The 26,371-nt window shown below is 36.4% G+C and overlaps 2 protein-coding genes and 1 non-coding gene across 3 annotated transcripts; all 3 read right to left on the reverse strand.

Annotated features, from left to right (window-relative positions):
• Positions 1-433: 433 nt before the first annotated feature.
• Positions 434-1,855, reverse strand: LOC122033387 (cysteine protease XCP1-like). Its single transcript, XM_042592389.1, has 3 exons — positions 1,366-1,855; positions 912-1,285; positions 434-787 (listed from the first exon to the last, which is right to left on the reverse strand). Exons 1-3 carry the CDS (start codon positions 1,841-1,843, stop codon positions 572-574), a joined length of 1,068 nt encoding a protein of 355 aa, XP_042448323.1. The 5' UTR covers positions 1,844-1,855; the 3' UTR covers positions 434-571.
• Positions 1,856-2,113: 258 nt separating this feature from the next.
• On the reverse strand, positions 2,114-2,186 carry TRNAE-CUC. Its single transcript has one exon. It is a non-coding gene; the product is annotated as a tRNA-Glu (tRNA).
• Positions 2,187-14,977: 12,791 nt separating this feature from the next.
• LOC122035291 (exocyst complex component EXO84B-like) lies at positions 14,978-25,300 on the reverse strand. Its single transcript, XM_042594704.1, has 7 exons — positions 24,773-25,300; positions 23,940-24,037; positions 20,685-21,723; positions 18,175-18,693; positions 16,218-16,406; positions 15,973-16,106; positions 14,978-15,339 (listed from the first exon to the last, which is right to left on the reverse strand). The coding sequence occupies exons 1-7, from the start codon at positions 24,974-24,976 to the stop codon at positions 15,189-15,191; spliced, it is 2,334 nt and encodes a 777-aa protein (XP_042450638.1). The 5' UTR covers positions 24,977-25,300; the 3' UTR covers positions 14,978-15,188.
• Between the last annotated feature and the right edge of the window lie 1,071 nt (positions 25,301-26,371).

Raw genomic sequence — 26,371 nt, forward strand, 5'->3', positions numbered from 1 at the left:
CAAAATTATTTAAACTTTATTAAAATCACTTCAAATTGATTAAAATCAAAGTAATTACTACAATACTTGTAACAATTATAAAAATAGTTGCTACAATAATGTTAAAAGTAAGGTATAATATTATAACAATTATTTTGTAACTACTATATACTACATTATCTACTCTATCTATTAATGTTGTAACATTTTATCATAGCTTCTACAACAATACTAAAAATAAAAAATACTTGATAGGATATCCGATTTTTACAAAAAGAAACACTTATTCAACGAATTTATTAAATGTGGGGTGCCCTTTTAATTTTTACCTTTTAAACTTTATTACTCCAATAGCCATTTCCTTCATCTAACTGCTAGGCTTGTAGTTTTAGCTCTGATAATTCACAACGGCTCTTTACCACATAGGCATATATATAATGCAATCTGCTCGATCTACAAACAACAAGCATACTGATAAAACAAATTGCTTCGACAGATGTTTATTTCTAAATCAGTAAACAAGATTAATCCTCCGGATTATCATCACAAATAGACGGTAACTGATTGATAAATGAAGTTGTCGATCAATCTCTCATTGATCTTTTGTTGGATAAGAAGCCATTCTATTGATCCCACACAGGCCTTCAATTCTTCCGGTGTTCCTCTTCATTCTTATGTAACCCTTTTCTCCCCACCGCGAACCCCACGAGTTCTTCACGACGATGTAGTCTTGCCCCTTCGACGACCCATACCCTACCGCCGCCACCCCATGATCGAGCTCACTCCCACAGTGCCCATCATACACTCCCTGCAAATTCATCCAGATCATATATATTAATGGTTGTAAATACAAAAAAAATCATGAAGATATCTTGATTGAAAATACTAATAATGCTTAATTCAAAGGAATCAGAGTCGAAGGTCGATCTCACCCCACTGTAGAACTGGAAGTCTCTGCCCGAAGCTTCAATGGCGACGCTCACAGGTTGGTGCGCCAGCGCCTTCATCAGGCTCTCTTCGCTGTTCTCCGGCACATCCTCGTAGCCACTGATGGTGACCACCTCCAGATCAGCCCTCTTTTGCTCACAAGTGCCTTCTTCCATCAGGTAAGGGTAGTCCTCTTCGGCGTGCAGTCCCTTGGTCGACGCGATGTAGGAGAAGGCATAGTCCATGAGTCCTCCATTGCATCCATTGTTTTCACTGCTACAGTCGATCAATTCTTGTTCAGAGAGAGAAGTTAAGTTCCCAGTGACTATCTGGTTTATGCCTTCCACAGCAGCCACAGTGGAGAAAGCCCAGCAGCTTCCTGCAAATTAAATTAATTAACAATGGCGATTGCTTGCATTCCAGAACAACAATCAAATTAAATTAATGCCTAGCTCTTACCGCATTGGCCTTGGTCCTTAACACGGGTCACTGCACCTTTCTTCCTCCAGTCGACGGACTTGGGCAAGTCGCCGGCGTTCTCGTACCGAAAGACAGAGCTTGAACCTCTGCTTCTCGGCACATCGATTTGATTCAGTCCGAGATACTTCGCCTTGAACTCATCCTGGCTCATGTCGGCAAACGCATTGAGCCCGAGCCAGTAGCTTCTTTGCTTCCTGTTAGTCTCGTCGATGTGCTTCAGGTTGTCCTCGAAGAGGTCGAGCCTCATCAGCTTCTCCTCCGGAGAGGAGTACGATTTGCTGTGCTTGGACATCCACAGCTCGAAGAGGTGGATGAGCTTGTCAGGGGAGGTCAAGTCTTCGTCGGAATAGCCGAGGATGGAGAAGTCGGGGGGAAGGGCGGAGCTCATAATATTTATGAGGTTGATGCAGATCAGGAAAAGGGCGAGGTTGGCGGTGATGGAGGTGGCCATGGACATTGTTGGATGAAGAACAATGAAAATGGAGAGTGGATCGATATAAATATGATGCGAGTCGTTGTTGCTTTGGAGTAAAGAGTGGATGCTTGCTTGCTCAGATTAGAGTTTGCTTCAAGCATACGAAGGTTTTGCAGAGGCAATTAATTAATGCTGTCCCTGAAGCTAAGGAATTGATATTTCGTGCCTGTCCGGACGATCATAGTTTCAGGGATTGACTGCTGAGAAGAAGGGTCCAATGTTCTTCAAAGGAGCAAAAAAAATAACAAATAATTCCGTTGCCGGGACTTGAACCCGGGTCTTTCGGGTGAGAGCCGAATATCCTAACCAACTAGACTACAACGGATCGTGTTTAATTTGTAGAAATAATATTTTAATTTCCATTTTATAACTTGTACATAAGAAGAGACAAGTTGCAGCATCTTAATTATAAATGCATCTAATGTCATCAAGTAATTAATAAATGTATCCCATATTATTATTATTATATAATTAATTTCGGAAAACCGGCAAGTATAATAAATTAATAATACTTCTTTGCTAAATCTCTAGCTATATATATTTGCTTTGTCTGTTTCTTAATTATATATTAATCATTTTTTCTAGAATATTGATCTTGTTTTAAGATCCTCAAAGTTGACTCCTTGATTAATTGATTCAAATTTTAACCACCATTGACAAGAAAAGGAGGGATCATAACTTTTAGAATGCGTTTAGTTCAAGTTATCAAGTGTAATCTTAGTTATGTAATTACCAAGTAATCACATAACTAATGTTATGTGAAATAAAACATCACCAAATATTATTTGGTTCAACTTAGGTAATACAATGAAAACTTATTTGTTTGAAGGTTTTAATGAATAACCTAATATAATATTTTACTATATTACCCTTAGTTATAAAAGCAATCATATATATTTTAAACTCTACGTTTATTTTCTTTTTCTTTTTCATTTTTTTTAATGTTTTTTTTTAATTTTTTTATTTATTTTCTTTTTTAATTTTTAATTTTTAATTTTTAATTTTTAATTTTTAATTTTTTTCCCATTATTTTTTATTTTTTTTAATTTTTTTTTTAAAAAAATTCTATTATATATATATATATTTTAAATTTTTAATTATTTTTATGCTTTTTAATTTTTTTTACATTTTTTCTATTTTTTTTATTTTTCTCAATTTTTTCTTATTTTAATTTTTTTACTTTTTTAAAAAAAAATTAATGTTTTTTTACATTTTTTTATTTTTTTTAATTTTTAAATTTAATTTTTTATATATTTTCTTTATATTTTTATTTTTTTTATCATATTTTTCTTCTATTTGAGGCTATTTTGGATAAATTTTTTTTGTTAACCTCGGAATCAAGCAAAATCTTAGTTTTATGAGGTTTTTCGATTCCGGATTGCATGCTCGTTTTGCTGACGTGTTGGGCATGGAACATTACTCGAGAATCATCGATTACCTAAATTAAACAGGATTTTTGTTGATAATTTTGGATGACTAACCAAGATTATCAAGAATAACCTTCAACCAAATGCATCATTAGAAATATTTGCAAACAAAGAAGCCGGGAAGTGACTCGGTATTTGCACTCCGATGTTTAAATCAGAAGCAATTGTAAGAAGAGGAATTGAAATCATAGAGACTTTAGAGATGGAGGTGAACCCTCTCCCTACTTTTGTGACGAAGATACCTGTAGATGGATCTTCTTCCTCCCTGTTTGGATGAGATATTAATTACAAATAAAATAAGAAGTATCTCATTTGATTACTTATTAATTTTATTAATTAAAGATGAAATATCCTCTTTTATTCTGACTTTTCACATTCACATGTATTTATGATGCATTAATTATCTTTTAGGGGAGGTAGGGCTGGCCTACTATAGTTTTGAGCTTTGGGCTAGAGGATATAATAGATGTATCTTTAGTTTGCGGAATCCAGAATTGACATGGTCCTTTGTTAACTCTTACTCGACTTGTCTCGTATATGCGGGAGGCCCTGATAAATCCCCATATCAAATATTATTTTAGTAATATCATATTTATATATTAATTACATGTTTGTATATACCTGTATTACAATTCATTTCTAGCGGGTAGATTTACTATAATTTTATTAATTAAAGATAAAATATCCTCTTTTATTCTGACTTTTCACATTCACATGCATTTGTGGTGCATTAATTATCTTTTAGGGGAGGTAGGGCTGGCCTACTATAGTTTTGAGCTTTGGGCTGGAGGACATCAGAGCATCGGGGTATAATAGATGTATCTTTAGTTGGTGGAATCCAGAATTGACATGGCCCTTTGTTAATTCTTACTCGACTTGTCTCGTACATGCGGGAGGCCCTGATAAATCCCCATATCAAATATTATGTAGAACTCGATCTCCCTCTGTATATACAGATCCTGCACTTTACTTTATAAAAACATATATATCTATAGAGTTCAGTATATACATGAGGTGCAAAATGGAAGGAAAATGGAAGAAAAAAATAAATTATATAGCTAAAGATGTACCAGTAGAAATATCTATAGTTAAGTGAAGTTGGATATGTGGAAGAATTGAAGAAGAATTCCTCAAGATCATATATAATTAAGGCTGATTTCAGGTAGCTGGTGAATGATGAGAGGGAGAGACTGCATCAGACGCACACAGCGTGGCACGGCCAAATGTTCTCTACCTTTCAACGGCGGTCGTACCATGCGGTGTGTGCCTCATATAGCCTCTCTCTATCTACTTCTATGCGGTACGTTCATGGTCACCTGAGCTCGTGTGTGCATATATAAGAGCAGGGCGTGCAGGTGGATCGATCGATGATGATGGTGGTGATGTAGGGACGCGGTGGCACACAAGCCACGACGGTCGCCCACCGAGGCCTTTGGGGTTGTGGTTGGGCACTTGTGCTGCCACCATGCAGGAGCTGTTAGTTGTCTCGTCGCCCACCCTGCACGCACGCACGGACGGTTAAATTTCCCTCGCGTTCGACGTGCGCATGGCCGACGCGTGTCCATGCATGACTTGGGGAACGCCAAACTCCGCCACGTGGGAGCTGTGGTGACTCACCAAGTAAGCGGATGGGAATAGATCGTGGAGATCGGAATCTGAGACACGCGCCGACGTGCATGCATAGATACGGCGGTCGGCTTGTCTGTCGGGAACGCGAGACGGCACGGCTTGCATGGATTAATTAGTGTAAAAGCATTCATATAATTTTGTTTATAATATCATTAAAATTTAGCTAGGTAAATCATACACGTTATGAAATTTAGATAATTATTTTATTTTTTTATTATTTTTTTCTTGTTCTATTTTTAGTATTATTATATTTGTCATAGAAGAAAGTTTAATCGGATAGATTGGAAAAAAAAAGGAAAAAGATTGAAGATAAATATTATTTTATTTTTAGAATAGAGAGTTTTCTTCTCTATAATTAAAGAAATACTGAATATAATATAAATAATTTTTTTGAAAAAAAATATATAAAATTTAGGATAGTAATTAGTTTTATATAAGCTAGTATGCTCTAAGGAGGTTTTTAAAGAGAAACGAAAATGGTGACAAAAAATTTGATGTTTGTAATTTACTAGTGGTAGTGAAATTTTTTTATCCCAAAATTAATAATATAGGTGAGGTAAATAATTAATAATGAATAAAAAGTTGATAATATAGGTTCACTGAAAAGTTATAAGGAGATTTTGTGGAGAGTGGTAGGTTTTATATTTTTGATACATATTTGAGGTGATATATTGGATATAAAAAAACCACATAGAGCTCTAAGAGGTGTCGTAAGAATTAAATATTAGTTTTTTAATAAAATTAAAGAGCTGTGTTTTCTTCTCCTATGCTTGACATCTCCGCTAAGAGGTTTTTAAATAGGTTTGTGAAATGATAAAGTCAAAGGAAAAAAAAAACTCTAATCATTATGGATATAAGGTTTGAGATTTGTAATTTAAGAATAGTGAAATTTTAAATTTACTATTTTATCTTAAAATTAATAATATAGACGAGACCAATAATTAATAATGTATCAAAGTTGATAATATAGAGTTTTATGGTGAAGAGGGTGATATATTTTTATATTTTTATGTGACATTGAGATGACATATTTAGGGGTATAATCAAGTCGAGCCGAGCCGAACTCTTGGATGTTTGAGTTTAATTCGTTTATAATCGAGCCGAGCTCGAGCTTTATTTAACGAATATATTCATGGCTCACGAGCTTATTCGAGCTTTTATCGAGCTTAAAAAATATAAATTATAAATTTAAATATTCATTAAAAACTAAATTATATATTTTTTAAAAAAATTATAATATTCTTGTTAAAATTTATAATTTTATTCTAATAAATAAATTTAATATATTTGTCTATGTTTTTCATAAGTAGAGTGTAAAATCTATAAATTCAATATCAAAACTATTATTATTTTTTATTTAAAATTTATTCATGATCTTAACGAACATGTTCACGAGCTAACGAGCCGAATATTGTGAAGCTTGAGCTTGGTTTGTTTATTTTAACGAGCCTCATTAAACGAGCTCAAACGAGCTTTTATCGAATCGAGCTTCGAATAACTCATGAGCGGCTTGGCTCATTTACACCCCTAGACATATTAGAGATCATAAAAAATTTCATATAGAACTTTAACTAGGATAGCAAAGATTGTAGTAAAAAGATGATTATGTTCATCCTAAGTGTCCCTCACAGTCCATCCCTAAATTATCTGAAGAGAGATAAATTATAGGATCAACTTATAATCGATCACCAAGTAACTAAAGGGTGGAAAAATTTTTTATTTTCTAAAGACATATATTCACTAGAAATTGACCTCTTATTTTATTATAGTAAAACGATCATCGTCTAATTAACTAGACATCCAGCGGAAACTCGATCAAAAAGATTGACGCACCATTTGATTGGTGTGACTATTATATTTAATTGGCTTGAATATGAATAGAAGAATAGTTCCATTTTAGAAGATTTTACAACAATAAAGTTAATTTATATTGGATTAACTTTTAAAAAATCATTAATATAATGAATTCAAGACTCTCTCTCCATTCTAGGCTTAAATTCCTCTAATGAACTATTTACTCGGATGAATGGATGAGTGAGGAAAAGCAAGTACTTTACAAAGAGGATGGATTATTCATTTTTTTTCTTGTTTACCTAATCTTTTTAAATAATGGATGAACAATTGATGAAATCGTCCGTGAATCCATTTTGAGACATTTTTTGCTTTGTGAAGGGTGTTTTCGTGAGGGCTGACGTCGTTCAACTCTTCTTTTGTTAGCCCACACTGGATTGTGTTGAGGGTCTTGAAGTTAATTTGTGCTTTTTTCTTCATTTTTAGATTCCAATTTCCCGGGTCCATTGGAATTTTGGCACTGTCCATTGGTGCCTTGTATCCTTTGGTGATGCTGAATCACTGGTCGAAGTCCGTTTTCAGGTATACCTTCATCCGCTTCTTTCAGTACGAGAAGTTGTCATCGTTGAAGAGGGGAGGATGGACGGTGTTGTATCCTTCGTTTTAGGCCATTTCTCAACTGTAGATAGAAAACTAAAAGAGGTGTCAAAACTTGATCTTGGATTAGCAGAGTTTGAGATAAAGAAATATAAAGGAACTTGAGAGGTGTTGCACCAACTTCAAGTTTAAAATTGAACGAAAAAAATTATCTGAATAGGTAAAGTTTTACCAATTCAAATATAATGCGAAAAAAAAGATTCCCCGGCTTGATTGATGGTTGCACCAATTCAGAGCAGAACACGCTCTGATATCACTTGTTAGATTGAGGTGCACGTGAGAGGGGAGGGGGTGAATCACATGTCTTAAAAACTTTTTGAAAATTAAGTACATAGCCAAAAATTAAAGCAGAATGAGAACACATGGGAGGTTTTACTTGGTTTGGAGTCTTCGGTGACTCCTACTCCAAAACCCAGGTCTCGCGGACCTATCAACGGGTAATTCACTATAAGCCTCTTCCGGTACCTCCAGAAGAGGGGATCGAAATACAAAGGAAAGTTCGAACAAGTGCAACACCTTGCATTTGTCCTTTTGCAGTAATTAATTACACAAGTTAAATTTTACCGACACTTTGGGGATTGAAAGTGGGAGCACTCGTGTAAATGTTAGTCTGTCAGCCTTGATCGGAACTCCTCAGAGCAGTCATCAGGCGCAGCAGCTTCATAGCAGAGTCGTAGCAGGGGCTCGGAGCAGTCGAAACCTTAAATAGGCACGTAATAGTTCGTATGGAAGTTGTTGAAAGTTGCTTAGTCGATCTTGTCTTATATAGGCTATAGAAGGCGCCTTCCATAGGCGTAGAAGACACCTCTAATAAGTCAAAATCTATCCCGAAAATTCGCTAAAGCTTATCGTCGAATAGGTCAAATTTTACTCTGGGGAAGGCGCATTCCATAGCCATGGAAGGTGCCTTCTATGAACAGTACGAACGCGCCTTTCATCAAGCGTAAAGGTGCCTTCGGATACTATTCATCCGAAGATAATTTTGCTCCTTTGTCCTGCAAACTACGTTAGTCCAATAAACAAAATAATAACATGCAAGACAAATGTTAACACAATAATAATGAGCAATATGAATTAGTTTCTATCCTCCTAAGACCAGGAACTAGTCAAGGTCTCAGATTAGGGATCCGACATGGACCTAACCTGGACCGACGCCTACTGCCCCCTTTACAGGGACGTGTCCTCACAAGAGCACTTTCCTCTAGTGACTTACCTTAACTTACTAACTTGCCAAACATCTAGTCAGTCCGTCGACCTGTTTGGACTTCATGCCAGCTATCCGGTCAACCCGTTGACCTAGCTGGGCCTCTCGCTAGATATTCGATTAGCCCGTCGACCTATCTGGACTTCGTACCAGCTATCTGGTCGACCCGTTGACCTAGCTGGATTTCCTGCCAAGACCTATCTGGACTTCGTACTGCATACTTAATCATGTGGTTAGATCATAACCTAACTTAACTTATTTGTCATTCATCAAAATATGAGTTAGATCGTTAGTGCAAATTGTACCAACACAAACAACTAATATTGGATTGAGATTGTGGTTTTGCAGTTTTCTTCTAGGAAATAAGACTATTAACGTAACCTTGAAGCATCGTCACAGGAGGACGAATCTATTTTAAGAAAATTATGTTAAACGCAACCCTTGACTTCTCTATTTTCGAGCACTCATAAACCCACTCGGACTTAGTTCCATAGGTCTAAGCTCCTATATAAGGAGGCTATAACCATAGGCAAAAAGTGTTGGTTCAGCGGAGGCCGGCAAGAGGGGGGTGAATTGTCTGAAAAAAAAACTATACCCTCCTCGTACTTTCAACTCAAAAATGCAATAGCAATAATAAAATTACTGAAATAAAGAAACAGAAATAAAACAGAGACTCAACAGTTAATCTGGTTACAACCAAGAAGGTTGTTAATCCAGGGCGAAGAAAAACTCACTAGAAAAAGTTTCCTTTACTGAAGGCGGAGAAGCCTTTTATACTCTAACAGCTCAGAACTATTGCTAGAAATGAATACAGAGTTGATTGAACAATTGATGATTAATTCCTAACTCCAGGGGGCTTTATATAGCCTTTGGAAATTCTATCTCGGATGTTCAAGGCGCCTCCAATAGAAGTCCAAGGCGCCTCCATCTAGTGGGCGGATAAAACTTTATCCGAAAAGCTCAACGACAACTTTGGCCAGGTCCGAGGTGCCTCCAACAAGCATTGAAGGCGCCTTCAAGATGAAGGCACCTTCAAGCTTAGATGAAGGCGCCTTGAGCTTGAATTCCAGTTCACTTTTTCCTTCCGAAGCTCCATTCTTTTGGGTGATTACGGCCAACCGAAATAGGGCTCACCCGAACTCAATTTCCGGCCTTCTCCTCGAGCAGCCTTCCTCCTCGGCTTAACGTCCCTCGAACGCCACACACGTTCTTCTTGCCCACCGGTGTACTCTTCTGCATCTCTCTCGTCCTTCGGACGCATTGAGCCCGTCGGCTCCCTTCCCGTGTCGTCCTTCTCGCTAGCTGCTTCTTCCGCTCAACTTCTTATGCTCCTAAGCTCCTGCACACTGAGACACAGGGATCAAACACAAAGCAGGACCCAACCAACTTGGTTGATCACATCAAAACAACCACGGGGTCCAACAATCTCCCCCTTTTTGATGTGAATCAACCCAAGTTCAAGTTAGGGTAGAAATAGACAAAAGGTAATTAAGTAACATGTTAAGCATAAATTTGCAATAAATAAAATTGTAACTATTTAATTAAGAGGTAAACAGAATTTTTCAAAAATGTTTAAACTCAGAGTTTAAACTCTCTCTCCCCCTAAACTTGTACCTATCTCTCCCCCTTTGATCACAGCAAAAACGGGGTAATAATAAGAGAATATGAATTTTTAGAATATTCCAAAAAATTTCTAGGTAAACTGATTTTTTTTTTTAGAATTTTTCAAAAAAAAATTCTAAATTAAAATGAATTTTCCAAAAAAAAAATTGTAAGCAAAAAAACTTTCAAATCATTATTTAATTCTAGTTTTAATGTTTTTCAGAAATTAAATATTTTATTTCAATATTTCAGCTTTCAGGTTGTGGTGAGGTACTAGGCCTTCTTGGTTATTAGAGCAACAACCACTTCCTTAACAAAGTCTCATAAAGAAATTTTAACGTTTAATTTTCTTGCTGGAATTTTTAATAATAAAAGAATTTTATTCTAATAAGGTTTTTGGAACCCAATAGAGGTTCTTCCTACTAGATTAATCAGAAACTTAGGAGGTATATGATTCTTGGGAATTTTCCTAATTTGACCTTGATGATGTTTAACATACCAGTTTAATTTTTCATAAATCTTAAGTTTTGATTTTTAAAACATATTTTTTTAAAACATGCAATAGTCTTCGTTTTTTTTCAATTTCATCTTTCAATTTTACATTTTCTAATTTCAAATGTTCATTTTCCTTTTCTAATTCATCTAACTCTTTAGAAAGGGCTTTAATAAAGCGAAAGGACTGAGTAGGGGTAAGATTACACACCTGCCTTACCTGACTTGGTGACGCTCCCCCTTCACTGCAGCTTTCCTCTTCTGATGTTCCTCCCCCTTCGTCTATGCTCATTTCTAAGCTTGACTCTCCTTCCAGCTGATGGTTAGCCATTAGCGCTAATCCCGAGAATTCTTTAACTTTTGATTCAGATGATGAGTCTGACCATGTGACTTTCAGGTTCTTGTGTTTGGAGAAAGATTGTCGCTTTTCCTTTACTTTTTCCTTTTCCCTCAAGTTTGGGCAGTCATCTTTGATGTGTCCCTCTTCGTTGCAGTTATAGCAACGAACCGTTCTTCTCTTTCGCTCATGCCTCTTTGTCTGCGATCTAAATTTATTAGAATTAAAAAACTTATTGAAACGCTTTACCAGTAGTGCCGCTTCCGATTGGTCGATCGAGGCTTCGGAGTCATAATCATTTGTTCTTGCCTTTAAGGCAATGTTCTGACTTGTTTTCTCCACTTCATTGGGCTCTGCAATCCGAGATTCGTGAAGTTCAAAAGTTGAAAATAAATTTTTTAAAGTACTTACTTCGAAGTCTTTAGAGATGTAGTACACATCTACCAAGGAGGCCCACTCGGGAGTTCTCGGGACGGCGTTGAGCGCGTACTGGATCGAGTCTCGGTTTGTTACCGATTCTCCGAGATTGGTGAGTTGCGTAATCAGTTCTTTGATCCTTGCTTGGAGTTGCGCTACCCTCTCGCCATTGTTCATTCGGAGGTTCGTAAGCTAGGTCCGGAGGATGTCGCGCTTTGCTAGCTTTGCTTCTGAGGTGCATTCATGGAGCTCCAGGAATTTATCCCAGAGGTCTTTGGCGGAGTCGTGACTTCCGATCCGACTTACCTCCTGGGGCGGCAGAACACTGAGGAGGTGAAATTCGGCCTTTCCGTTGGCCACGCAATCGACCTGCTCCTTCTTCGTCCAATTGCACTCTTCTTTATCTTTTGACGCTGCATATTCATACTTCATTATTAAAAGTATAGCAAATTCAGTTTTAAAAAATATCTCCATTTTTCGCTTCCAAGTAACGAAGTCTCCTTCGAACTTCGGGGGATGAATGTTCGCGCCGGCCATCGTCCTGATCTTTGTGCTTCAGTCGGCGATTAGTCCTTCTGAAGCTGTCGTGCTCTGATACCACTTATTGGTTCAACGGAGCCAACAAGAGGGGGGTGAATTGCCTGAAAAAAAAAAATATACCCTCCTCGTGCTTTCAACTCAAAAATGCAATAGCAATAATAAAATAACTAAAATAAAGAAGCAGAAATAAAATAGAGACTCAACAGTTAACCTGGTTACAACCAAGAAGATTGTTAATCCAGGGCGAAGAAAAGCACACTAGAAAAAGTCTCTTTTACTGAAGGCGGAGAAACCTTTTACACTCTAACAACTCAGAACTATTGCTCGGAATGAATATAGAGTTGATTGAACAATTGATGATTAATTCTTAGCTCAAGGAGTCTTTATATAGCCTCTGGAAATTCTATCTCGGATGTTCAAGGCGCCTCCAATAGAGGTCCAAGGCGCCTCCATCGAGTGGGCGGATATTCAAACCGCCAAACGTCACATCACGCTTGTCGCGTCAGACGTGCGATGGCAGCGACGTGACACGTGGCGCACCACCACGGGTCGGCAATTAATAAAGGCTTGGGAACATGCTCAGGCTTAATGAGCGGGGATTTGCACGATTCCCAAAAAATCTGGCTGACGTCAGCCTAGCCCGCGCTCGCCCGAGACAGCCCAAGGAAACTTTCTACAAGTACAAACCTTTGTCCTGCTGGTTGGATCGAGGGAGCATGCTTATGACCGAGTGACAAGCTTCAAAAGGTCGATCGACGAGGATCGGTCTTATCCCACTCAGAGACCACACAGGGTCGAAGGCCAATCGGGAGGAAATCTGCTCACACAATTGTCTAATCGGTCGGACTTATAGCCTCTTTCGACTAGACTTGAGGGGGAGACTTGTGATGCGGTGATGAGGGGGGTCACCCTGCTGCCACAGTGGAGGTCAAAGGAAGTCAAAGTCAAGACGGCCAAGGAGTGGATGACATCGGTTGATCCGGCGGAACATTCCCCGATCGGGGAGAAGGCTCCGATCTGTCGTCAACTTTGACACGACACCCAAACACCTGACACTCAAGGGAGACTGATGTGCAGAAGACAAGCGGCTACCTCATTCGGCCTGACAGCGAGGAACGACATCAACAGGAGTCCGACTTCAGCCGAGCGGCTACCCCGCTCGGCCTAGCAGCAGACTCAACATTAGCCGAGCACGCGAACAGTGAACTTCCGGCTGAGCGGCCATCCCGCTCGGCCCAACGACAGATCATGACAGAGGATTTCTGGCCGAGCGGCTATCCCGCTCGGCTTGACAGCATACAGTACACGGGCAGTGGACTTCCTGCTGAGCGGCTAACCTGCTCGGCCTAATAGTAGACAACACGAACAACACGTGGATAGTGGAGTTCCGACCGAGCGGCTATTCCGCTCGGCCAAACAACAGACACAACAGGATATCTCTCGATATCCTTTTGGAAGCTTGTGTCGCTAACAGGCGACATGGTCAGACAGAGAATCGTACGGCAAAAACTTCCACTATCACTTCAGATATATGCTCGGCTAGTTAAGATACTGTGCCAGGGACACTTTACTGACATGTATTTTTAAGGAAAGCTTTGAGATGCGTGCTCACCTTGGGAAGCGTGCACGTGCACTTCCGGAGCTCTATATAAAGGGGGGTCCAAGCATTGGCGCGATTTCTACTATTGCACTACAGTTCTCGTTGCTTCTTCTTACTTCGCCGGAGACTGACTTGACCGTCGGAGGGCCATCGCCGGGGACCCCTACCCTGGCTCGACACTGACGCTGCTTGTGTTACAGGCGGGAGCGAAGTCCACAGGAGGTCAGTAGGAGCGCCGCATCCCTAACATCCATCTCATCGACTTTCAGACAAGATCAACTCCTATATTCAGTACTATTATAGAAGCTATCGGCTAGCTTGTACAGCTTGTAGAAGCTACCGGTTAGCTTCTACAATGTGTAAAAGCTAGCTGATAGCTGCTACACATTGTAAAAGATACATACTAGTTTCTACATGTTCAATCATGATTAGATTATTTTCATTTGAAATATAATGAGTATTATAGAAGCCCCATTGTTTGGTTTACTCGTTTAAATATTTTTTTTAATTAGGTTATCACTTATAAAATAAAATTAAAATGTTATAAAATCACTATTGTAGAAACTAGATCTACAATTGTAGAAGTTAGATGTTAGTTTCGGTAAAGACCGAGAAATTACTCTATCATGTGATGACTAGATTCAATTTCTTAATTTACTCTCTCCCAATGATGTAGAATAGTTATGGGAGGGCCGCCAGAGTGACGGATTTTATCTTTACAGAATAGATGCTAACTTCTGCATATTGTAGAAGCTAACAACTAGTTTTATGGAAACTAACATCTAACTTTTATATAGTCGAATGATCATATAATATATTTGTAGAAGCTATTTGCTAGCTTCTACCTATTATAAAAGATGAATGCTAGCATCAATAATTATAAAAGCTAGCATCTAACTTCTATTCAGTTGAATAATTAAAGGGTATTTCATACGGATCACTTCAAATGAAGGCATAAATGGGTGTCCATTTGACTTTTTTTTTTAAAGAAAAAAAATGATAATCTCAATTAGTCTCATTGACTATCCCTGAGGGTGATCGATCCGATCCCACAAAAATTTCCCACCGATCATCAGGATAAATTGAGAAGCGCACGCGGCAGTCAACGTAAAAGTCTAACATCCTTTGATTACGTCTGCCCTTTTAGAGAAAAAATTTCTATAAATACGTCATAACTAGAATTTAAATCGCGAGTGTCTAGATGATAATCTGAATGTTCTTTTAATTTTTTTCAAAAGAAAGTAATACAAACGAAGAATGTCCTTTTAATTTTTACCCTCCAAAATTTACTCAATTGCTGTCGACTCACCATAGGGTCATTATTTATTACACTTTAAAAAAAATCTTAAAACAAGTATGAATCTGGCAAATAAGCCATCTGGGAGTTAGAAAAAACTTAATATATATTCATAAAGGTGTATAAGTTTGTGTGAACAATGATAAGAAAAAAAATGATGCAAAAAAACCTATAAGACGGAGTTTGGACTGCACGAATCGCAAACTCTGAAACTTTTGATAAAATTTGCTAAGAACAAATCAACATTGTTGAACACAAAACCCATTGCGAATAAACCATAAGCCAAAGAATGAATATCCTACAAGAACCTCGTCTAGGGGGAAGTCGTATAGGACTACAAACTCCCGTGCGATTTGAATGATGAAATGGATTGTGCTGAAGGGCTGTTGAGGTACCTCTCTCCGTTGCCAAATTGTGTCCTTCCACTAATTCTGTTTATTATTTCTTCACCAATATCGAAGAACCAGTCGTCAGGAGGAAGAACACTGAATAAAGCACAGACTAATAATAAGTATTTCAATCATATTCAAAAGAGTAGTTGCATAAGTTAGCATATGAAACCAAGAAAATTGGTGATAATAAAGTTTATAAGATCAAGATCAGGCTAAAAAGCTATACCTAGTCACCTATAGCAGTGTCAATCGGTTGTGTCATGTTAAGCATATCCTAAGACTAATCGCGTTAGGTCATACCTAACTTGAAAGCCATTAGACTTATGGAGCCAGCTTTGGCCACAAGCTAAGAGGGTTCGAGAGTCTTGCCTAGCTGTTTGATTTTTCACTTAAATTAAAAATAATTTTTAAAACTAAAAAATATATATTCTAATTTATTATTAAATTTATAAATATTGCAGAAAATATAGAAATTTTTGGGGTACCTATAGGGAATATTTTTATGATTTTTTTTTATCAATTCTGTTGGATATTTTTGTAAGTTTACAGACAAACATAATGCTTCTATTATTTCAATAGTTAGTAAACCGAAGTGATACATAGGTCAATCAACCTAATAGTTAATCAATGAGAAAAGGATGAGCTTTTGTAGAGGCATTCATATGTAGAAAGCAAGATGAACATAGTAATTTCAAAATACTTGATGGTTAGTCTCTACATAATCACCTGTCAGGATTCATTCCCGTTGAAGAAAATGCATGCATAGCTCTGTCAATGATCTCTACGATAACTTGATGAACATTCCGAGACAAGAATCGGCCTTGTCCAAAGAGGATCACAAATTGCATATCAAGGTAAAACTGAAATGGGTTATAAACAACAAGTTTTAGAAGCAAAACAAAAGTTACAGAACTAATTTTAGATTCCCCAGATTGAGAATACATAAATACAGCAAAATATAAGACAATTACCTGCTGAAGGCCAAGCGGACCCAAAGGTCTGGGTCCTTGTTCAATATCTTCCCAAAAACCCTGGTCTTCAGAAAGCCATAATATGACTGTCTCAGTGAGTCTAATCATTAACACGGTAGCAAATCTTTCCCTACCAACAAACATATCTGAGGCTATGCTTGCCATTCTACTCAATGTTGCATATAATTCCTATAAAAAAAGTGAAGGGTTTATCAATTTTTCGGAGCGGAAAAAACACTGACAAGCAAAAACATGAACTAAAAAACTCAGTTTCTTACAGAACCACACACACAAAAGTTGCTGAAAAAAATATTTTACTTGTGAATATGAGGGATGGTTAAGAACTTCATCTTTTGACGAAAACATTCAGCTTCACAAGATTGTTTTTAGTGACTCAAATATTAGAACAGACGCCACAAGATGTTGAAGCCAATGTTTGAAAATAAACAGTCCATCTTTAAAACCACAAGGAATAAGCTGACACAACAGTCATCCATAAGTTGGAAGTGTGAACTACTGAAGTAGATAAATTAAAGATATAATTACAACAAGCCTAAGAGAATGTAATGGATTTCTAAAAATGGTTACAGCTGTGTATACACCATTCTCTTTACAAGAATCCTTTTCCTTAAGTATGAAACAAGCATGTCCTAACTCCTAAGGGACAAAGCCAGATGTGCTCAGTATATAGCTGGTTTGACATTGATACAGTTTTGTTCATTCAATAAATTAAAATAAAATCTTATCCACACGCAAAGTGCCTGGGCCAGCCAACATTCTAAACCCTTCCTCATTTAAAAAAATTAGAGATGTCTAAGCATATGTAAGGACTGAGACACTTAAGGCTTAGCCAGTTACCATGTAGTATACCTATATTTATAGGAATGGGCATCCTCAATCTAAAAAAAATAAATTATAGAGGCAAAGTGAAAATTTATTTAGTTTTACTAGTTTACTTATTGGTTTGGATTGGTTTGAAAAATAGGAATAGTTTATGTTTCAATTCAGTGCTTATTTGAGAAGATTACTACCTGATTAAATTGAACCAACCGATAATATGTGTGTTTATATGTGTGATACACCTGGAGTGAGCATTATCACCTTGCCACCGTGTATATGTGTGATACAAATTTTTGTGTAAAAATGAAAAATATTCTGCTTTTTGTTTTTGGCTTTAATGGAAATCAAATCAAAATCAGACCAAGCAGTTTGGTTGGATTTGGAAGCTTATAGTTTTGAGTTTCCATTTAAAAATTTCTAACTATTTTGATTTGACTTGATTTGATTTGAAATTCTTTTAAAAATTTGCTAAATTGAACCATGTCAACTCTTATGCTAATATGGTCAAATATACAGTCACAGTGATGCAACATGAATAAAAACAAACATCACAGAGACAAAAAATCACAAATACAATTTTATTATACCAAAAGATGATTGATCTCACGTAGACACAAGAACTCTAAAAATGATTTATGACAAACCATTTTTAAACCCAAAACAACTTCTACGTGTTTGAAACTTGTAATTAAAGCTAGCCTTAAAATGAACCCTAAAAATTCACTTACCACATCATCCATTCACATCTAGTATTCTTTTAAGTAATTTCTGAGAGACTGAAGCTTCTGCAAAGGTTGAAACTTCTTTGGAGGAAATAATAGTCTTTAAGTGTGGTGGCTATTTTCAGTCTTTGCACAATGCAATAATGGAGGGTAAAATGGCAAGGAGAAGTGTATAGATAATGGAGGATAAGTATTACCATGCAATTCAAAAGTATCTGGATTATCAGCAAAAAAGGTACACAAATGCAATCATGAGTAATTTATTATTCAAAAAAAGTATCAAAGTTTTAGGATCATATTTCAGAAAGTAGAATTTAAAGGAAAACAAAGGTAGCTTATTGAGGAGTTAGGAAATTGCTCTTATAAATTAATGTAAAAACATGTAAATTAAATACCTGATATATTGGCGAAGGAGCCCACTCAATCTCGTCGTTGGAGTTCAAGTCCATACTTATGTACATTTCTGCACTTATATTAGACTCACCATCTTCTGTGAATATAAGATCAAGGGCATGCTGCCTACAGAAACAATCTCGTAATCTATCAACAGATCGCTGCAACTTCTTTTTCCATTCTCTTTGTTCTGGAAGACGATTGTTTCGTTCTGACCCTTTTTTACGTGAATCATCAATTCCACCAGCCTGATGCGTGGGAGAAAGTTTCAATATTGCTTGCGGGAGCAACTCCTCTGCTAAAAGAGATGCATTGGCTAGTAGAGCCAACTGTTGGCTCTCAGTTTCTGCTATTCGAACAAGCCGATTCACTTGAACACCCAAATTTGCCTCATCTTCAATTGAACCTGGCAATGCATTTATCAGCAGACTTATATATGCATTGAAGACATTTAGAAGACCGTCCATGGTGGATCCCCCTAATTGCATGCTTAAAAGTGGCCCTACATCCTCGAAAAAATCCTGCAAATTGATTCAGTATATATATGAAAAAATGAACTTTAATTCATTGGAATAGATAGAAAATCAGGAGAAATTTTAAAGCTCCTGTTTTTATTGAGGAACTGAAACCAGACACTAGAGAAACATCTGGTGAATTAAACAGGTTAAAGGTCAGGTAAAGCACCCAAGCACCTTAAATCTTCTTGAAAGACAATTGTTTTTAGCATTTTCCAAGGGATCGCCTTGTGTGAGAGCATAACCATCAGGGAGTCCTTTCTTGGGGAAAAAAAACTTTTAACACGCTCATTAATAGGAATGTGCCACTTAATAGCTACTATTATTGTTACAAGGAACCTATATGTTGCATGTTTATTCAACATAAAAGTTCACAAGTTAATACAAGATATCTGCCAGTGCCAAACATCAAACAACACAACAACAACAAAGTCAACTATGAGCAACAAAACATCAGAAAAATATTTCATATTTTAGTGTGAGCAACAACTATTTTCAAATTTTTTTATCGAGCCAAATAGCTCAGGAACCAGGTAGTAAAATCCAACAATGATTTTTGGAACTTCATTTTTTTACTTTTGTACTCCCTCTCCTTATGTTTATTTTGTTCCACTCTCTAACTCTCTCTCCTAACTTTTCTTTGTATCAGAAACTTCAACATCCTCTCCCACATCTTTCTTCTCCACTTATATCTACTTGAAAAAAAAACTCTCTCATGCACTCTACCCGTCTCCTCTGTCAGCTTCTACCTCCTATCACTTTCTCTCTTTAACAAAGCACTATAGTTAACCACATAGGTTTCCTCACTTTTTCCAACATAGCTCCCCTTTTCTGCTTTTCTCATGACTAAAAACACTAAGAAAATCATCCATAAAACAAATTCATAACATCAATCTTCAAACTGAGAATGCAACTGGTTTAGCATTTATTAAAATCTACATTTTCTTCCTTAACTTAGACATATTATGTCATAGAAGTTACAACTTTAAAGACTAAAGAACTTACAAGCAAACATTAAAGGCTTTATCAACTATCAAAAGATCAGATTAAGCACATGATAATCAACTCATTTTTTCAATTTATATGTTGATCATCACTTTTTGAAGGGGAGCCTTGGTGCAACGGTAAAGTTGTTGCTTTGTAACCAAAACAGGTTCGAATCCTGGAAACAGCCTCTTGCAAAAAGCAGGGTAAGGCTGCGTACAATGAATCCTTCCCCGAGACCCCACATAACGGGAGCTTCATGCACCGGGCTGCCCTTTTATGTTGATCATCACTTTTTATTGAGGACTTCTCTTTTATACATTCATATAAAAAAAGAAATGTATTCTACAATTTTTTTAAGGCAAGTGTCTATCATCTCATTCTTCAATCAATGTGAAACCCCAAGCAATGCTCCGACCCCATCGATTATTCAATCTGCTGGTTTGAGGGAATAAAAGATAAACTATCATCTGTGTTAGCACAGATTTGATGATGAATATGGCATGCCAGGTACTCAAATTTAGTAACACGTGTTACATTTTCTAAAACTATGACAGTATGTATTTGTTAAAGCAACCATTCGATGCAGAAGTCCTAAGATACCAAAAAAGATGAATATTTAAGACTCATTTCTCCACCTTAGCCTGATCATTTAGTTTATTTCAGCTTCATGCTTACCCAATTCCAGCCATATTATCTAATAAACAGGATCATATTTCCAATTTGTAAGGACTAATACACTTCCAGGTAGTCTAATAAACATCACAAGCCATCTAACCAGTGTCACGTGATTGTACTTCAGATGCATGTGAATTAGTTGAGATGTTTATCATACTATAGTTCAAATTATATGTTGTTTTAATTGTTTACATTTCATACACTCAATATGAATGTTTGCATACTAATTATCCTAGCCAGTTCAATATGCTTCTTGCTAGAAGATACAAAAGTACTATAGTCACAAATAGCAAATGGAGTGCAAAGAAGAACCTTAGATAATCAGTTTAAGTTACCTGAACCATTGCATAAAATTGATGTGCACTGCTTGAAAGTTTGGGTTGGTTACCCACAAATGTAGTAGATGTTTTATTTGATGTGTATGAACCTGCAGGTGGAAAAGTAAGTACCCACTCATCTGCAGCTGCCAACGCAGCAGTACTTTCTTCAATTCGTCTTAAATTAGCACTCAGTGCTTGTTCAACACTAGGCCTAAAAAGTCGCATCAGAACAGAAGAAAGTGACAACCTCCCATGAGCTTCAAGCAAGGAACAATGTCCAATGGCTATCTGGACACACTCTGCAGCAGCTCGTAAGCCTCCAGCAGCAGCTGCTGAGGCTAATGCATGCCTCTTAACAAGATGTGCAAAGGTCTCTGTTTGTTTTGTAGACCACACAACCAGTTCTGAAGCATACTCATCACCAAAGACTGCTTGAGAATCATTTAAAGCTTGACCAATAATAGAAAACACTAGCTGTGATAGAGCTGCAGTATATGCTCCTCCATGGGACATACTGGTGGGATGAATAACTTGCATGTTGTACTGAAGCCTCTGATAATGAGCAGTAAGCAATAAACTATGAGCACGAGGACCATCACCAAGTCTTTTGAGAGCTGCAGAAGCTTCTCGAAGCTCAACGCCACATGTAGAAGATTGACAAGCAGCTTCAGCAAGCTGATCAGCTAATTTCTTACGATGTTTAGAAATGGTGTTCTTCAACAATGAAAGTTCATGAGCACCTATAGCCTGCTTTTGTTTTGCTTCCGCAACTAGTTTTTCTGCTTCATTGAGAGAATCTAAAGCTTCATCAACTCTCCTTTCAGCTAATAGAACTTCTAGCCTATCAGGAAGCTCCTCTGCCCACTTCTCGAGATCTGAAGGTTCTTCATCTTCCACATTAGATATGTCATATTCTCCACTGCCTTCATAACCTTCTTGCAGGGAATCAATGTTAATACCTTCAGCTAACCCATGGATTAAACCTGTCTGAGCACCAAGAAAATTCTTGATAGACAAAAGTTCACCTTCTAGATCAGATATTTCCTTGGATGTTCTGCATTTGACATATTGAAATATGTAAATGAGTTTCCTTTGATACTTGAGCATCTTAGTGTAGTAAAAATGCTATTGACGGAACATATTAAATGAAATCACCTTCTAGATCAGGTAGGTAAAGGACTAACCAATGAACCAAAACATTATCACCAACAAAAAATATTAAAAAAAATTAAAATGCATACGACTACAATTTAGTAAAGGTGACAATCAGGCCAGCTACTTCCAACATGGCATAATGCATAGAGATATAGAATAGTATTCAATTCTAATGTTTGAGTAGTGGTTAGTCATAATGCATATTCATATATATGTTTGACTAGATATTAGATAGACAATAACTGGTTCATCCAAAAATGAATTATTAGTTTTAAAGGTTTTGAATTTCCTCATAGTGATCATACTTTTTTTTTGTAATATTTCTCATTGATTTAGTTGTTATGATATAATTTAAAGAATTAATACTTTTTAATAATGCATCAAATAATGATTCTAGTCACTTTATAGAAAATTTTAATTTAATCATGGGAGATAAGTATTTTCATCTATCATGTTTTTTCTAATTTCTTAATTTTCCATATATTATCTATTTTTAAAAAAGTTTCCTTTTTTCTGATTTTTATTTAACAATTTTATTGTTTCAATATAAATTGCCCCCACAAGTCTAGGCACATGCCGATTGAACCCTAGCCTAGACCCAAGCTAACCATGCACAAGTCAACTAGGACCAAGCCAGCTGATCCAGACACACGCCAACTAGCACAGGCCTACGTCGGGCCACCAACTGCAACAATTTGTGTGAGTCAATTAAGAATGTTCTGTCATATTTTTCAATGCCAACCAAATATCACTAGTGGTTCTAGAACTAATTCTTATAAATGAGTTAGATAATATCATAGTCAAAGAAGAAATAGAACAACTTACTAATGTAGTGCAAAAGTTAAAAAATTTATCATCTTAAAAGGACCAACTTGACTCCATCAATTATTTAAATTTATTTATATGGGTTAAATGAACTAACTGATCCTCTTTTGCAAACATCAATAGTGTTAGGAAGAATGAGAAAAACAACAGAAAGGATTTCTCCAGGGATGCCATTCAGAACTCATTATCTCTTTTGTAAGTAGAATGCTTGCAAAAGTGGATTCTAATCGGTTGATAAAAATATATGTTGGAGGCCATAGCAAAAAAATTTAAATTTTTAGTGTGAGACCTATCAGTCATCTCTTAAAAAGTAAAAGTTTCCAGAATTTATTTAGATTTTCTGCAGAACAAAAATTGAAAAGAACTTCAAGTGAACAAATTTAAGTTAATTTTCCATGCAACAAAATCTGTTGATCCGAGTGTCAGTATGACAACATGCAAGTTTAATATGTTGCTTGTGTGATATTTTCCATGCAGGCAACGCCATTGAAGATGGCACACTCATCAATATCCTCATCTCTATCATGTCAGCAACTTCATTATGCTATATGGAATTGTTGAATATGTGATCTTGTATGCTTCTCCCTTGATAAAAAATGTCTTAAGAGGTGAACATTCACTTAACCGCTCACCATTTTAACCACATTACCTGTCAATAACTCAATGTGTTTACCCCTGGCAAGTTACTACAAACTGTTATTATTCAACCCAAGACCTTACATATCCAAATGTTTTATTTTAAGAAGAATCTATGTAAAGATGCAACACTTGATTACCATGGCCCTATTAGTGTTTACATAGTGAAACATCAGGTTCAGTAAGACAATAACTATGTATTATTATTTTTCGTGAACCACTTTTTACGATCTTACCATTTTTTTGAATCCAAGATTATATTTTGAATTTTTCTTATCATAAATTGGGTAAACTTTTCTTTAAATCTAATTGTCACTATAGCTCATGTTCCATAAATGGGAACTTATGGAGCAACAGCAACAGGCTATAAAATGCTTTTCAATCATTCTTACTTTTCTGGATATCTTAACATTTACAACTTAGATTCAACAGTTAAAATGATTGCATCAGAACATCCTATTCCAAATATTCAAAGTTTGATACAGCACTTGCACAAACAGCAATTAAAATTTACCAAGCAAACAACTTGATCATTAATTGGCAGATCCTAAAAATAATAATAAATAATCTTTTAGAAGTATTATAGACGCTCCAACTGGAATGTTCCATGAAAAGAATACACCAATAAAGAGGTTGAATAATATTTCAGCTCACCTTATAAATGCTGCGTAGTTTGCATAAACACTTTTACGCATTTCTTCAGCAGAAGCCTTCTTTAGATCTTGCAAATAGTAGCATAATTGTTTAAGTTCCTGAAGAGTAGTAGAAAGAACAAAAAGTATTAGCAATACACTGGAAAATGAAAGTCTCATAATGGTGAGAAATTCTGGATAAAAGATTCAAAATACACATCATTGACCATGCCTCAATGGTTAAAGTTACAGGCACACTGATATATTTTGTGTTGTCTGAACCAAGAACCCTCTCTGTCCATATATGTTTCAAATTTGTAGTGCTAAGTAAATGACACGGTGATTTTAAACATTTTTATGTCCACTAAACTAAAATTCTAATGTGTCAACTATTACCAGACAAGACTAATCTTTCCAACCTCTAATAATGGTCCAACGAGTCTCTAAAGTGTAAAAGCAAGCCCATAATATCACTCCAAACATATAAAAGTGACCAAACCACAGTGTATAATTTTACAAACATATTAAGAACAAGATAAATTACTCTGCAAATGATGAATAATTAACTTAACATTGTCCCTGCAGAGAATCTTTTTATACTTAAACTAATTAGTTGATTGACTAAAAGTTTTCAATGCAGCATGATTGGTGAACAACAAGTTCCAAGAAAATATAATGCAAATGTTTCGTTATCATCTACCACTAACAGCATAACATCATTAAGGAAGACTCAAATTAAAAACCGTATCATCTTATGGACCAACAATGTCGACCAAATCAGGGCTAGAGGAAAGAAGGAAACATCTTGTCATGAAACTAACATAGAAAGGAATTCTAAAAAACAAAAGAGGTGACCTTTTCGTTGATCGTCGGGCATTTGGACTGCACGTAGGCATTGGGCTCGAAATTCTCAGTCTTGAAGATCTTCAACTTATCGGCGAGCTGGACTCCAGGATCCTGCCCGGATCCACCCCCATTTTCCTGGGGCGCCGCTGGTGCCATTGGCCCGGCCGGGGCCGGGCCCGAGGCCCTGGATCGAGACGACTTCACGGAAGTCATATTTGCTTCCCCGATCCAAATATTAAAATCTCAACCAAATCTAAATCTCGATCTCCCTTATCCACCTCTTCCTCTTCAAAATCCAATTCAATACAATCCAATCCCCCAAAAAAAAATTTAAAAAAAAAATCGGATCTCCGATAGTCACCTCCAAAATGCAACCAACCGGTCAATCAAAATCTCGATTACGAAGACAAATCACTGAGGTAAAGAAGGTAGGAACCGAGCGTATGCCGGCAGCGATTCTACTGGCGCACCGCCCCACCCGTCGTCAATCGAGGGGGTTCGAGACTCGAGCCAAGCGAGCGGCACCAACGTCCTTTTAGTCACATTTTAGATATCTGGTTAATACACATATTAATTTATAATTTTCCCTTAAGGTACCTAAAATTTAAAATTTAAAATTAAGGATGCCATTCTTTGGATGTGCTCCCTGGATTCACCTCTTTATCCCGGGCAAAAAAATCGATAAAAAACGGTACTCCTCTGTCATTTATTATAAAAAAAATGTCTCATTCCATCAATATGCATTTTAAACTGTTTTTCTTTTGATGATGCTTCATAAGTATAATAGTTTTGATTCAATAGTGTTACAATTTCATAACTATTATAATATAAATATTTCAATTTTAATCAATATTAATAACATTATATTTTAACAGCTATAGTACATAATTATTACAATAAGATACTTTATCTTTAGTTAACATTGATCAATATTATATTATAATAATATTTAAACTCTTATCAATACTAATAATATTCAATATTGTAATTACATAATTATCACAATAAGAATATTTAATTTCCGGTCAACAATAAATTATAGTTGATATTTTATTCATTATCAACATCAATCAATATTATGGTGTAAAAACTACGATTTCATAACTGTTATAACTGTATAGTTGTAGTAGTTATAAAATCTTAGTCTGTACAATTGTGATCTCGTAATTGCTACGGCAATGTTAAAAATAAGGATAATTTTGGAAAGTAAAATATAAAGTGGCAAGATGAGATGCTCTTTTGATAATTAAGGAAAGAGACGTCTTTTTGATGATTTTAATTAAAAAAAAATGACGTCCTTTTGATTTTTACACCTTTATCCCTATTCCGGCCAAAGACCATGGATGATTAAGTCACTAGAGGATATGCCATGACCGGTGGGGCTACTCCAAAGGATTCAGGAAGAGAATTAATCGTGGAACTTAAAGAACTCAACAAGAGATATTAGAATGGGGGCCAAGGCAGATCTTTGGTGCAACCACTTCAATGTCCAAGTTAGCACAATTAGGCTAATTGGAGGAAACAAACTATGAAGAGTCGGAGTTGGGATTCTCATGTGCTCATACTTACACCTGAGAAAGTGGACTCTCTTTATACCATTTCTTAGGA

This window comes from Zingiber officinale, chromosome 11B, assembly GCF_018446385.1.
Source record: "Zingiber officinale cultivar Zhangliang chromosome 11B, Zo_v1.1, whole genome shotgun sequence".
In the NCBI taxonomy this organism is placed as follows: domain Eukaryota; kingdom Viridiplantae; phylum Streptophyta; class Magnoliopsida; order Zingiberales; family Zingiberaceae; genus Zingiber; species Zingiber officinale.

Bases quoted from the DNA above. Each gene is read 5' to 3' on its own strand.
- LOC122035291 (XM_042594704.1), bottom strand. From the start codon at position 24,976: ATGACTTCCGTGAAGTCGTCTCGATCCAGGGCCTCGGGCCCGGCCCCG. The intron at 18,694-20,684 runs GTAACTTAAACT...ATCAATTTGCAG, and splicing joins AATTTTATGCAATGGTTCAG to GATTTTTTCGAGGATGTAGG. The intron at 15,340-15,972 runs GTGATTATGTAG...TGCTTTATTCAG, and splicing joins ACGGGAATGAATCCTGACAG to TGTTCTTCCTCCTGACGACT.
- LOC122033387 (XM_042592389.1), bottom strand. From the start codon at position 1,843: ATGTCCATGGCCACCTCCATCACCGCCAACCTCGCCCTTTTCCTGATC. The intron at 1,286-1,365 runs GTAAGAGCTAGG...TTTAATTTGCAG, and splicing joins TAAGGACCAAGGCCAATGCG to GAAGCTGCTGGGCTTTCTCC. The intron at 788-911 runs GTGAGATCGACC...ATGAATTTGCAG, and splicing joins ACTTCCAGTTCTACAGTGGG to GGAGTGTATGATGGGCACTG.